The sequence below is a fragment of the Clupea harengus genome, chromosome 15, assembly GCF_900700415.2.
Source record: "Clupea harengus chromosome 15, Ch_v2.0.2, whole genome shotgun sequence".
NCBI classification, from domain to species: Eukaryota; Metazoa; Chordata; class Actinopteri; order Clupeiformes; family Clupeidae; genus Clupea; species Clupea harengus.
In genome coordinates this window covers 19,051,581-19,064,909 of record NC_045166.1, presented here as the reverse complement: position 1 = coordinate 19,064,909, position 13,329 = coordinate 19,051,581, and the positions used below count along the sequence as shown (strand labels likewise).

The following is a 13,329-nucleotide window of genomic DNA, read 5'->3' as shown; positions in this document are numbered from 1 at the left end:
GAGCTGTATGAGATTGACTGAAGAGCAAAGGATTATGGGAAGTGTATACCACAGAGAGAAAAACACAGTTATGTATGGATAGAGGGTAAAAGCTGTGTGTGTGTGTGTGTGTTTATTTACATCTGTGTGTGTGTGTGTGTGTGTGTAGAATACCTCTGTGCTGGAGAGTCATCACTGGCGCTCCACAGTGGGGATGCTGAGGGAATCTGGCCTGCTGTCTCACCTACCACCGGAAGAGACGTAAGACACACACACAGAAACACACACACACACACACATATACACACAACGACACCCAGACTCACGTACACGTAGGCCAACAAGGATACACACCAACACACATACACATGCATGGTGGTAAATAATAAACAATAATAATGATAATATGTAAGGGATAATGTATAGTCCGCCGGTCAGTATAGGAAAACAAATCCCGACAGGACGAACAGGACTCGCAGCGGGTGTGTGTGTGTGTGTGTGTGTGTGTGTGTGTGTGTGCAGAAGCCGTTGAAGATGACAACCGCCATTCATTTTTTACACCAGTCAATATAAAGAAATATCAGGCCTCCGAACATTGTGGTGGCCATATCAAATCAATGGAACTTTTTTCAACATTATGAGTAGCCGTATAATAAATGCACATATCACATATCAAATTGTAGCCTTTATCTTAGTGACAGTTTCACAGACAGTGAACAACAGATCAGAGGCAGATCTACTCACAACTACATACATTTGGCCTTCATGTTGGCGTGTGTGTGTGTGTGGGTGTGATGCAGGCAGGACATCGAACACCAGCTGGGCTCCCTGATCCTGGCGACAGACATCAGCCGCCAGAACGAGTTCCTCTCCCGCTTCAGAGCACACCTGGACCAGCAGGATCTCAACCTGGAGGACACGCAGCACAGACACTTCATACTGCAGGTTAGCACACACACACACACACACACACACACACACACACACACACACACACACACACACACACACACACACACACACACACACACACACACACACACACACACACACACACACACACACATACAGACACACTTCATAAATACCAACAGAACACCAAGAGATATAAAACATATACATATAGTATATAAACATCCCCCATTTTTTCTGGCCTCTCTTTCTCCCTTTCTGTTGCACCATTCTCTCTTTTTCTTTTCCTGGTTGTCTGACATTGTCTTCCATCTTTCTCTGTTTTTCCTCTTTGTCTCACTCTCTATCTCTTTCTCCCCCTCTCCTTTTTTCACTCCTTCTCTCTCTCCCTCTCCATCTCTCTCCTACACCCTCCCTTTCCTCACTCACTCCTCCACCCCCCATCTCGCTCTCCCTCTCTCTACCTCTCCCTTTCCCTACTCTTTCTCTCCCATTCCCCATCTCCCTCCCTCTCCCTCTTTCTCTCTCTGTCTCTCTCTCAGATTGCCCTGAAGTGTGCTGACATCTGTAACCCGTGTCGTGTGTGGGAGCTGAGCAGGCAGTGGAGTGAGAGAGTCTGTGAGGAGTTTTATAGGCAAGGTGAGAGTTCAGCCAGTCATTTCACTGTATTACAGTGTCTGCAAGAGTGAGAGTGAGAAGGAGTGTATATGTGTGTGTGTGTGTGTGTGTGTGTGTGCATATGCGTGTGTCTATGTCCATCCCTATGCATGTGTGTGTGAGTTTCCATGTGTGTGTGAGTGTCCTCCTTGTGTGCGAGAGTGAGTGCATGTGCTTGCATGTGAATCCATCCATATGTGTGTGTGTGTGTGTGCATGTGTATCTTGTCTGCCCGTGTGTGTGTGTGTGTGTGTGTGTGTGTGTGTGTATGTGTGTGTCTATGTGTATGTGTGTGTGTGTGTGTGTGTGTGTGTGTGCATGTGCCTGCATGTGAATCCATCCATATGTGTGTGTGTGCATGTGTATCTTGTCTGCCCCTGTGTGTGTGTGTGTGAGTGTCCGTGTGTGTGTGTGTGTGTCCATGTGTGTGTGTGTGTGCGTGTATCTTGTCTGCCCATGTGTATGTGTGAGTGTGAGTGTCCGTGTGTTTGTGTGTGTGTGTGTCCGTGTGTGTGTCCGTGTGTGTGTGTGTGTGTCCGTGTGTGTGTGTGAGTGTGAGTGTGAGTGTGTGTGTGTGTGCGTGTGTGTGTGTGTGTAGGATGCCACCTCCAGTCGTAATTTCCTCTCTGCTCTGATGGCGCTTGAGGTGCTGACACAGGAAATGAGCCGACAAACAGGAAGGGAGCATTTCCTGCTGACGCCTGGCCCACTCACATACCACGGCCCATCAGACACACATACAAACACATACACACACACACACACACACACACACACACACACACACACACACACACACAAACACACACAGAAGGCATATACGCTTTACCTGATCAACAATCATTAGATATATGCGCATTCACTTACACACACATGCACTGGTTTTCTGACTACCTGTATGTAACATGGCAACACACACAATCAGAGAAACTAGAGTGGACTTTTGAAAGGCAAAAGTGTGGCAGAGAATTTAATATCTTATTCACGTGTGTAAAAGTACCCAGAAGGCCCATACATAGATATAGACTGGACTTTGTTAACTGGGGCCTAAACCTTTTGGATTCCTTGCTGGTTGGTAGAAATTGGGATGAAGAAACACACACACACACACACACACACACACACACACACACAAACACACGAACACAAAGTCTGTGTTTGTATGAGACTCTGAGTCAGTAGAAAATTGAGTGGGTACAGATTAGAAAGATCTTCATTGTGCCCAGTTGTGTGTGTGTGAACATCTATATGTGTGTGCGCGTGCTTGCATGTGTGTGTACATGTGCCTGTGTGTGTGTGTGTGTGTGTGTGAGAGAGTGTGCCATGTCCCTCTTTGTGTCAGGAAGCCGTGGAGACGAGCAGGCTGCCTCAACACAATGACAAAACTGGACAGAACATCGGTCAAATATTAACCCTCACCCTCCCTCCGTTAGCCAATCAGCACACAGGGTTTAACCCCAAAACAGTGAGCTGTGAGCCCTTTATGGCATAAGAGTAGGCCTGCATGACCCCTGGGAGGACAATACCGGACACACACACACACACACACATTCCTCCCGCCTGTTTACTGTATGGTATATATTTTATAATGCTTTCATAAATGTAGACATTTTCGCTTCATTTCACTGTCACTTGAAATCACAAAAAAATAGTCCAAAAATAATTTTAGAATGTTTTGTTTTTGCAACTTTTGCCAAGTGAAGGATAACATCAGGACTGCAAAAGCAGGGCTCATGTATCAGTCTGGAGGGGTTCATTTTGTGATGTTATTTTACCCCAGAGTAGTAGACTACATTTGACTGAACCTCTTACATAAAAGTGGCTTTTTAGCTTCTCTATTACTCACTTACAAGGAAACGTTGAGCATGGCCGCAAACAGTAACGCTTCTGAAGCCTGTCCGTTGTCCTGCCTCTCCCCCCACTGTCAGGACTTGGTATTGCACATCCCGTGAGAGAAAAAGAGACTCAGGATGGTGGGTTACGACAACCAGGATCCGCTCTGTCCATTACCTGATTTCAAGGGAAAGATATTAAGTAGACCCTGTTTAAAGATCAAAGTGTACTAGGTCAAACTCAAATATCCTATCCCTCAAGCATTATGTGGTCTCTCATTAGACATCTCTAATGTGTCTGCTTCCCTTTTTTCACTCTTCACAGGCGACCTTGAGCGCAAGTTTGACCTTGAGATCAGTCCTCTCTGTAATCAACAGTCCGACTCAGTTTCTGCCATTCAGATTGGTGAGTCCCTCGGGTCTGCAAACTGTCCTTTGATATTTGAAATGGTGTGCATTGCAAAAAAAGTGGCCACAGCATATCTGTACTCTCCCTCTTGTGCGTCATATGTTAAGGTCAAAAGACTCAGATAATTAGGGATGCCATGTTGATATGCATATAAGCACCATACTCAGGTTAGCAGATAGAGTAGACCTGTGTTCTTGTCGTGATATCTCCACATTTTAACTCTTCCTAGATCAACAGACATTACAGACATCACATCTCTCTAGTATATCAGCAACATTTAATCACTGTAGGTTAGCAGGCACAGTAGTGAATGGCTTTTCCTGATATCTCACAATGTAAACACCAAGAGACAAGATAGACATATGCTTTCCCTGGTATCTAACGAACTAGTGAAATCTCCTTTTCTTGCCGTCTAAACAACATTTACAACACTATCCGTCATCAGACACAGGACATTTGATTTCCATTCAGATATACATTTTCATCAGTATATGTGTTGACCATGACCTTAAACCTGCCCACACAACAGAGAGAACAATGGAAATAAGTCTTTACTTTCAAATCAATTAATAAATTGAATAAATTAAATTAATCTTGATTTACTTTCAAATCGACCAATCAGTCAATCAATCTATCACTCGATCAATCAATCAAAAGACCTGTTTGTTTTATCCCAGTCTTTGTCTTTTCAATTTTATCTCTTGCATGGCTGTCAATCAGTGAATCAATCAATCAATCAATCAAAAGAGTTGTTAGCCCCTTGTGCTGTTGGTAGACATGTATTCTCTCATGTATTCTAGAAACTGTGCCCAGGTCAGTAGACTGTGGTCCCTGATGTCTCTCACCCAGAGTGCGAATTGGGGGGGGGGGGTAACATTTTTGTCAGGGAGACAGAACCTAGACAGCACAACACAGTTCAAAAAGTACAATGTGTAAATGTGTCAACCCCACCCACTGTTGGTTTTACCTTCCTTTTAGACCCCTCAAACCCCTCCGCAAATGTAATTCACATCATGCCTTCTGCCCTCTCCCTTCTCCTCCTCAGGGTTCATCTCCTACATCGTGGAGCCGCTGTTCGAGGAGTGGATGCGCTTCACCGACGGCAGCGAGCTGACAGAGAGCATGATGGGACACCTGCGGAAGAACAAGGCGCGCTGGAGGCAGCTCAGACAGGAGCCGCAGCCCGGCTCTCCACTCCAGGAGGAAGTCGAGGGAGCAGAGGATTCTGGGACGCCGTGAACCTCCTCTCCAGAGGGCCTTTTTCAGAGGAGGCACTTTTTTCAAAACCTCCATCTCTTGCTCCTCACTGCTTCTTCCCTGTAGCTTCCTGTCAGCTGAAGGCGTTGAGGTTTTTTTTGAGGAGTAATACAGGCAGGGTATAGTGCACCCTTGCGGATGGAGGACCAAGTCTGATCATAGATGGAGTAAGAAGCAGAGAGATGAAGCCAAATAAACCAAAAACCTCAACTTCAACTCTGACTAATGTATCTTTTTGGGATTTTCCTTTTTTTATTTCTTAAGAAAGAAAAAAAAAACACTTCCATAGTTTTTAATGGATTCTTTCTGGGGGGAATATGAAGAGCCATTCAAATGTGTGTTTACCCATGATGCAACACTGCAGCACTGGATGCAACTAAAGGACATTTTTAAAGGGAACCAGAAGTAAAAATAGTCAGCTGGACTGCACAAGATTGAAGCTAACCCGAAACAGGAAGTATCTGAAGACATACAAAGTGTACAGATGAATATGCCCTTTCTAGAGGATCTTTAAAACAAAATAAAGACATTCCTTCATATTTTACCTTTTTTTGTACAGCTTGCACTGACAGTAAATGATAATCGATTTTAATTTTCAAATTCTTTCCACTGTACAGCCTTTTTAAGACAAGCCTAGGAGAAGACATGAGAGAGAGAGGGTGAAAGAGAGGAGGAATCTATGAAATGAAACATACATGTTCAAGGATCACTGTTGTGTTACTGTATATTGTGAGTATACAGTGGCTTGCAAAAGTAAGTAACCCCCTGAGTGTCATCACCATTTTCCCAATTACAAAAGCAACTAACACACATTTCCCCAATCAGTATTTTTATTGTGAACATTTATGCTGTAGTATAGTGTAGTATACAAAGGCGCAATAAAAGTTAAATATAAGTAAGAAAATGTAACACTGCCAATGCCTGAAGAAACCCCAGCCCAATCGACAAAAATATCGCAGTGGTAACATCATGCGGTGGGGATATTTCTCATCTGTAGGAACTGGGAAACTTTTTAGAATGAATGGAAATAATCAGTAGGACAATGACCTAGGTACAAGGTGACACTGAAGTGGCTCATAAACAGTAAAGTGAATATTCTAGAATGGCTCAGTCAAAGCCCTGATCAAAATCCGAATGAGAATCTGTGGTACTACATTCCAGGACCGCTGTCCTATCAACCTAGATGTTTTATAGAAATTCTACCAAGAAGAACACTGCAGAACAATATACAAAGCTGGTACTGTCTCACATCAAAAGACTTAAGGCTTTTATGGCATCAGATGGAGTATTGACTGTATTAGAGGTAGAGGTTGACATTTAAATACTCCATCTGATGCTTTTATGGCATCAGATGGAGTATTGACTGTATTAGAGGTAGAGGTTGACATTTAAAATTTTATTTTAGTAGACACATAACCTATTTAGACTTAAATATACTGCAGCATAAGTGTTCACAATGAAAATACGGATTGGGAAAATATGTGTAAGTATCTTGTGTGAATCAGAAAATGCTGTTGGCTTTCAGGGGGGTTGAGTACTTTTGCAAGCCACTGTATATTGTTCCCCTGGTTCTTATGTCACTATGTATTGCTTCCATTGGTTTAAGTCATAAGAGAGAACCAGGCATAAGGACATCTCCATGTTTAATACAATTCTCTCAGCATTGTTTCTTTGACACATGATTACACTTCCAAACTACAAGCCTTAACATCAGCAAATATCTTTTTTACCAAGTGGTGTAAATTATTCCATTGTTCTTTCTGATTTTGTTAACAGTCACTGCCTCCAAACTACTTTCTACTGCCACCACACAAAGTTAATGTCATTTACTTTCCCTAACTGCTCTATACCGGCTCTATATGTAATCTATATCTTCAACACCTATATACACTATTTTTTATTGCCAACATTTTTTAAGCAAGCCAATACCGTAACCCTAAGCTTATCCAGGTGTTAATCTTTGTAAACACAAGAGTGAAACTCAGCACGGTGAGGACCGATCCAGTGTCATTTAAGTGTCAAACGGTTTATAATCTCACAAGGTAATTAATCAGTCAGGATGTTTTTCTCCCACAGCCAAATACTTGTTTAGGTTTCTCTGGATGTTTCTGTTTGAGCTCTGTACCCCCTGCTTAACCTCCTTTCTCAGATGTCTTAAAGGATTCAATGGTGACTGTTGTCATGGTGACCTTGACCCAACAGAGTGCTGTCTTTCAGACAAATTTGTGTCTGTGCGGTACTGAGGTAGAGATGATCATCAGACTGGATAAACTTTGAAGGACATGGTGAAAAACATCAATGAGTGTGGTTCCTTATGCTAAAGTCTATAATACTTTCAAAAACGCTTATATGACCCTACAAGTTAAGAGGGTTATTCTTATACCTTTAAGATTTTTAAACATACACTTGGGTTGTGCTTAAATTGTGCACAGGCCGTAAACTTCAGTTCATCTGGCCCTTTGTATCCAAATGTCAGTGATGTTAACTTTTTTTCTTTTCAAGTTACAGTACACCCATGACTACTATCTAACTGACCTTCATACACTGTGATGAATAAAAAAAAAATGTTATTAAATTTTACCAGCAGCAATTAATTGAATTCTTCAGAGCACACACCTTGTTTCCCCCCATTTCCCTTCCTAGATACTGAAAAATGCAGCAACAATATTTTTTATTTTGATAGAAAGACAGACAGACAGACACTGGACAGCTGGAGAGATACACAGGCCTCACACCTTTGAGTTAGAATCTAAATTAACATTCAAAACATAATACTAAAGTACTCAAACATTCCGTATTCTCTTACAAGACTGTCAGAGAAAGACATTAAGGACAGGATATAAACTTTTAAATAGGCAAGAACAGGTCTAGCTGGATACAGTGGCAGACAGGAGCCTGTCTGTTACAGCAGAATGTGCAAAAAAAGGGGGAGAGAAAGGGTCTGCCAGCATCCATACACACACTTTCACAACCCAGCAGGGCGTGGGAATCCTCAAAGCATGCCAAGCACTGTGTCAACAAAGCATCTGCTAGCTAGAGTCTCTCTCTCTCGCTCACACAGACAGACAGACAGACAGACAGACAGAAAGACAGACACACAGACACACAGACACACAGACACACACACACACAATCTCTTACCCCAGACTCACAGTCTCGCAAGTTTCTCACAAGTCAGGCAGGCTCACAATCTCAAACAGGATTCTCCTCTTCTCACAGAACCCAAGATGAGAGTTTAATCAGGAGTCAAGTTCAGGAGGCAGGTCAGACACAACCACTACAGTTTACATCCAGTCATTCCACTCCTTCATTCCACAGCTGGTAGCTCAAATTCTGAAACTTCTGACAGCATGAGAAGTAGGAGATGGTCATCCACCAATATAGCTGCATCTCTCCAGAATAAGACTGAACGCAACAAAATCCTATGCTTTAGCACCGTTTGCAACATTGTTTTTCAGTGTGGTTGCCTTGGAGGAAAAAGTAAACAGAAGGTGCCCTTGCTGGACTGAGATCAGTTTAGCTGCCGTTATCTGCGACATTGGGAGTGCGCAGCAGATGCTGCAGGCTTTTGGCCAACATGCATGACTGTCCCAGGCGCGCACTTCCAAGGAGAGCACAGGAGTGGCCAAGAAAAGCAAAGAAAGAAAAGAAACAACATACGCCCGAGACAAAGTCTTTGCATAGATTAGGGCTACAGTTTTGAAACGTACTGCAGATCTGCAGAAAAAGATGCCCACTGGTAGAGAATATTGCCTGAATTGAACAAAGACATTGAAAACAACTTCATACAGAGTTCACACCAGATGACTTACGAGGCTTCTTTGAACAAAGTCTTGAAAGGTACTCAGTGTTAATATGTTGCCCTCTACATAAATCCCCATGAATCCCCTCTCTTGAAGGGAGTACATGGTGTTTCTCCTATGTGCTACTTGTTTCCCAAGTGGTAATATTTTATGCATCATTCCATCCACAGCCTATAACATGAAGTCATATACAATTTATAACTTACATTTTGACATATTTACAAAGCTTTCAACCAAGCAGACCAGTACGGTCACTGCATCTTAGAGCAATCATAGAATCCGTTATTGCAAAGCTTTACAAAAATGCTCTTTACAGTAAAAAGGAAAAAAGAAAACAGCATAGGTTGAAATCACTTAAATGACTGCATTATTGAACTTTACGCCCCCTTAGAGTAAACAAATACCAAATCAACAAAAAAAAACAGGACCTATGAAGCACGGGAGCACATGGAGTATGGTCGAAAAACCAACAACAACAACAACTAGGCGGCCCCTTTAACACCATTCAAACATAAAAAAGCACTCCAAAAGCAGCACCTGAAGTATGCAGTAGTCAGATGAAACACATGATTGGTTGTTGGTGACCGTGGGGTCAAGAGGTTAGAGGTGAATTCGTCCTTGGCTGCGTCTTATGTGCTTAGGGATCTGGATAAAGAAATAAACAAGTCAACACACAACCATGACATGTGTGACAACATAAATATAGAACCAGTTACAACATATGTTGGCTGATGGCCCTACCCAGGATGCATTTAATTTACATAATATCCTGCAGGGGGTGGGAGGAGTCACTATCCTGTCAATCATGCGTTTCATCCACTGAGATCGGTAAAAGAGTAGTACTGGTATACATCTGTATACCTACCGCCTAAAATCAGCAAAATGTCACTAAAATCCTTTTTTGACCTGACTATTCCCCTAAACTGGAGGAAACAAACAAACAAAATAAATAAATAAATAAATACATACAAGTCCCAATCAGAGTACAGGGATTTTAAGTAGGACAGAACTCCTCTTTTAAGCCTATGGAACAGAGAGAACAGACCTCCCAGCTGGGAGTATGACATCACTGTGTACGTGAGGATCCTCATATTACATAACCACTCTATAGCACACAAAAATCCTCACAAATGAGTGACTCACAAACAGCCATTGAGTGAGAGAGGGAAAGCCTCTCTTAGCAGTGTTGCATATATGTGGTGGTAGACATAAAGCGGTTTGTTCATATCAAAACTTCTACATTCAAGATACTACTATCTGTGTCAACTACACATCAATTATTCAAGATGAGGCTGCCCCACACCTCCTTTGTGCTGCCAAACATCCACTGTGTGTTTCAAAGACTAGGTATCTAACTATTAATTCCACATTGATTACGGAAAACACTTTGTCATTCAGCCAACATTTGGTGGCCCTGGGCTCTGTAAAGCGCCTCGAGATTATTTTATTGTTTTGGAGCTATAGAAATAAATTTGAATTGAATTGAATCAAAAAGAATGATCTAAAGCATGTTTTTGCCACTGCTACTGCCCCTTGACACCTGCTTTTTGTACGATTTCAAAATGAAAAACATTTAGGTTTTACCCACACAAGTCACAAAAGTATTCAAAAATCCTTCAAAACCTAAAGCAATTATTTCCCCAAGACATTACTGAAGTATTACTCCGGACTCTACAAAGGAATACTGAGAAACACCCTCTTTTCACTGCTCCTTATGCATATTTAATTAGTCTACTGAAGCAGCATTTGCCCCTGATCAAAAGCCAATGAGAATTGTGAGAGCAGAGTGTTACGCCACTCACACATGGAGCCTCAGGACTTCCGAAGGGCGACAGCTCAGCCGATCGGTTCTCCTTATCGAAAGAGTCATCTCGCTGACGATGGGCAAACTTCTTCCTTAGCGCTTCTGCAATTAAAGCTGCGGGGTCCGACGGACACGGGGCGCCCTTGCTCCTCCTCTTCCTCACTGGGGTCCCCCCTGGCGACCTGACCAGAAGGGAATCAGTCAAGCAAGATTTATATTCATATCAACTCCATACATGCTACTCGTTATGGGTGGGATGGGTTTACTGTGCAATATTAAGCATGAGGAAGATGGTAAATATGAATAACCCGTTAGCCCATTATTATTATTATTATTATTATTATTATTGTACAAAAAAACTAATGTCAAAGCAGACTCATTCAAATTAAATAGGTTAGCCCTTGTATGGCCAGTCCAACTAAATTCACAGGGTAGGAATTCAAGACATCTTTCTCTAAAAGATTAAAGATAAGCATGACATTTGTAATCTCTCCACTACCCAGTGCTTTTCTAAACAAGCATCACCACAGTATAAGTGCACACCTCTCCACCGTGCGGAGTTTGACCTGGGTCAGGTCCTTCAGGACATCCAGCATGGAAGGGAGACTGGTGGAGGCTGAGCCCATCGACAGCTCACTTTTCCTGGGCTGGCCTCTGCTCGCCGCCCTCCTCAGTTTTATGGTCTCCAGGGCGGAGGGTGCTGGAGAATCAGAGACAGGAAGAGGAGGTGGAGGTGGAGGAGGGGGCGGAGGAGGAGGAGCAGCTCGAGGGGTGGAGGTCTGAACAGGAGGTGGGAGCAGGGATCGACATGGGGAGACTGGGGCGTTCTTATGTGAGGAGGGACCTGAGGAAAAAGAAAGGGGAGGGTGAACAACAGACCCACATATATCTAATCAATTATTGATTCAAACTCTTCTTCCCTGAGCCAGCAAAGGAATCTGGTACATCAAACCAATTCTAGTTTAAGAATCTTTTTACCCCAAAAGTAACCTTCAATCTGCAATATACAAAGCCTGATTTCAATATGTCTGTCAATAGGTGAAACTTAAAAACACAACATACTTATATTATGTACAACAATACATATATTATATTCACACAATGTGAGTCATCAGACTGAGCTTTGTACCTGAGGGAGCAGTGACTATCATGGCAATCTGTGCACGCAGTTTCAGCAGCTCTTCCTCCAGGGCTGAGATCTTCTTTAGGGCCTCAGGGTTTGTCCTTTGCCCCACCATCCTGCCACCTAGCTGGGTTGAAGATGTCAAAAACACTGGGCCTGCTACCATCTCCACTGGGGGTGTAACAAACACTTGAGGCACCTGACATCTTTTCAACGAAGCAGCATTTCTAGAAAACAAATACAAAAATGCACACCCCTTTCAACTAAATCCACACCACCAGGAATATCAGATATGCAAAACTAGGTGGTGGATATCAGCTTCTGATACCAAATGGTAGTTAACACTGGTAAGGTGCAATACATGCTCTGCATAAAATTCTGAAATTGGAGGAAAGAGCCAACCTGAATTTGGCGAAGTGGTCTTCCACATCCTCAGCTATCCAGCGGACATCGGCAAAAGAAGGAATCGCTGGACTGTCCACACTGATGTCAAGAAACCCATGTCTCTTATAGGCTTGCAAAGGAATCTAGTCGCAAAAACAACCATACATGTTAGCATCCCCTAAAAGGGAAGTTAAGCTTCCGCGTACGGTGTACGTTTACAGTACCAAGAGTTCCACCACTTACTTGGAAGTGGATTCGGGGGTAAGGATTCAGGGGCAAATTAGTGCCTATCATCCGGACGATGCTTCGATATTGTCCGCAGAGTTGGTTGTCCCACACCGGGACAAGCTGAAAACGTAATATTGTTATTAACACATTTGCATTTAAAACTGTAAACAGAAGTTATAACGCTGTATCCAAGATCCTTTGTAAATAGTAATCAAATGTTTTATTGCACGAAGGGTCTAGTATTCCTTTCACTCACCATATCAGCAGGAACTCCAAAATACTCAAGGACACATTGCATTACATCAACGATGTCTTCTATGAGCGACATCTCTCGTCTTGGTAGGTCTGAGAGGGGGAAACAACAGATCTCAGTGGAAAGCTGTTTTTATGACTTACCGGGTCTAAATAGCTCCAACTGCCTTCGGACTAGTGCCTACGTGCCAACAACAACGTGATGGGTCTAATCAAATTAGCTGCATTATTTGATAACGCGACAACAAAACGAAACATTTAATTGAACATGAACTAGTTTCTTGATCGCAATTTTTATCATTGTAACATCAATGCTCTGGTGCTCTACAGTATATGGTATATCCATGTTATTTTTGATGTTTTCACATGCCCACTGCAGTCTCGTGTATAAAGCAACATCATCAAATCACCATAGCTATCTAACGTTACAGAACGAAGCAACGGTTAGATCGTCTATTTCTTGCAGTTAACTTAAAATAACGCTAAAAGCTCGACATAGAAGTACTCGTGAGGGGACTGCAAGATACTTACCTTTGTGCTACATTAACCAAAACCAAAATGTCGTGGTCAATTGTTTTAAGTTAAAATACTCGATACACATCACACGATGCTGCACTCGAGTCACGCTTCCAAGGCAGGTGAACTCAAATAAAGCGGTGGTAGCAAACGTGCTTGTGATTGGATAGTAC

General features: G+C 42.6%; 2 protein-coding genes across 4 annotated transcripts in view; one reads left to right on the top strand and one right to left on the bottom strand.

The window, feature by feature from the left end:
• Positions 1-7,626, top strand: part of LOC105894674 (cAMP-specific 3',5'-cyclic phosphodiesterase 7B) — a 31,300-nt gene extending 23,674 nt beyond the window's left edge. For both annotated transcript variants that reach the window (XM_012821216.2, XM_031581062.2), the window contains 5 exons: positions 149-240; positions 780-924; positions 1,434-1,530; positions 3,706-3,786; positions 4,835-7,626. In XM_012821216.2, the coding sequence (XP_012676670.1) occupies positions 149-240; positions 780-924; positions 1,434-1,530; positions 3,706-3,786; positions 4,835-5,028 (609 nt within the window). In that variant the 3' untranslated portion in view covers positions 5,029-7,626. The remainder of the gene's footprint in view (positions 1-148; positions 241-779; positions 925-1,433; positions 1,531-3,705; positions 3,787-4,834) is intronic.
• A 515-nt stretch (positions 7,627-8,141) lies between these two features.
• Positions 8,142-13,288, bottom strand: mtfr2 (mitochondrial fission regulator 2). 2 transcript variants are annotated; one of them, XR_004165205.2, is made up of 8 exons: positions 13,172-13,288; positions 12,645-12,733; positions 12,404-12,508; positions 12,179-12,303; positions 11,783-12,003; positions 11,220-11,497; positions 10,652-10,835; positions 8,142-9,494 (listed from the first exon to the last, which is right to left on the bottom strand). XR_004165205.2 is itself a non-coding variant. In XM_012821218.3 (8 exons), exons 2-8 carry the CDS (start codon positions 12,714-12,716, stop codon positions 9,450-9,452), a joined length of 1,053 nt encoding a protein of 350 aa, XP_012676672.2. In that variant the 5' UTR covers positions 12,717-12,733; positions 13,172-13,284; the 3' UTR covers positions 8,142-9,449. The 2 variants fall into 2 exon arrangements, 1 of the variants encoding a protein (XP_012676672.2); XM_012821218.3 differs by having other exon boundaries at positions 11,197-11,497; positions 13,172-13,284.
• Positions 13,289-13,329: the final 41 nt, after the last annotated feature.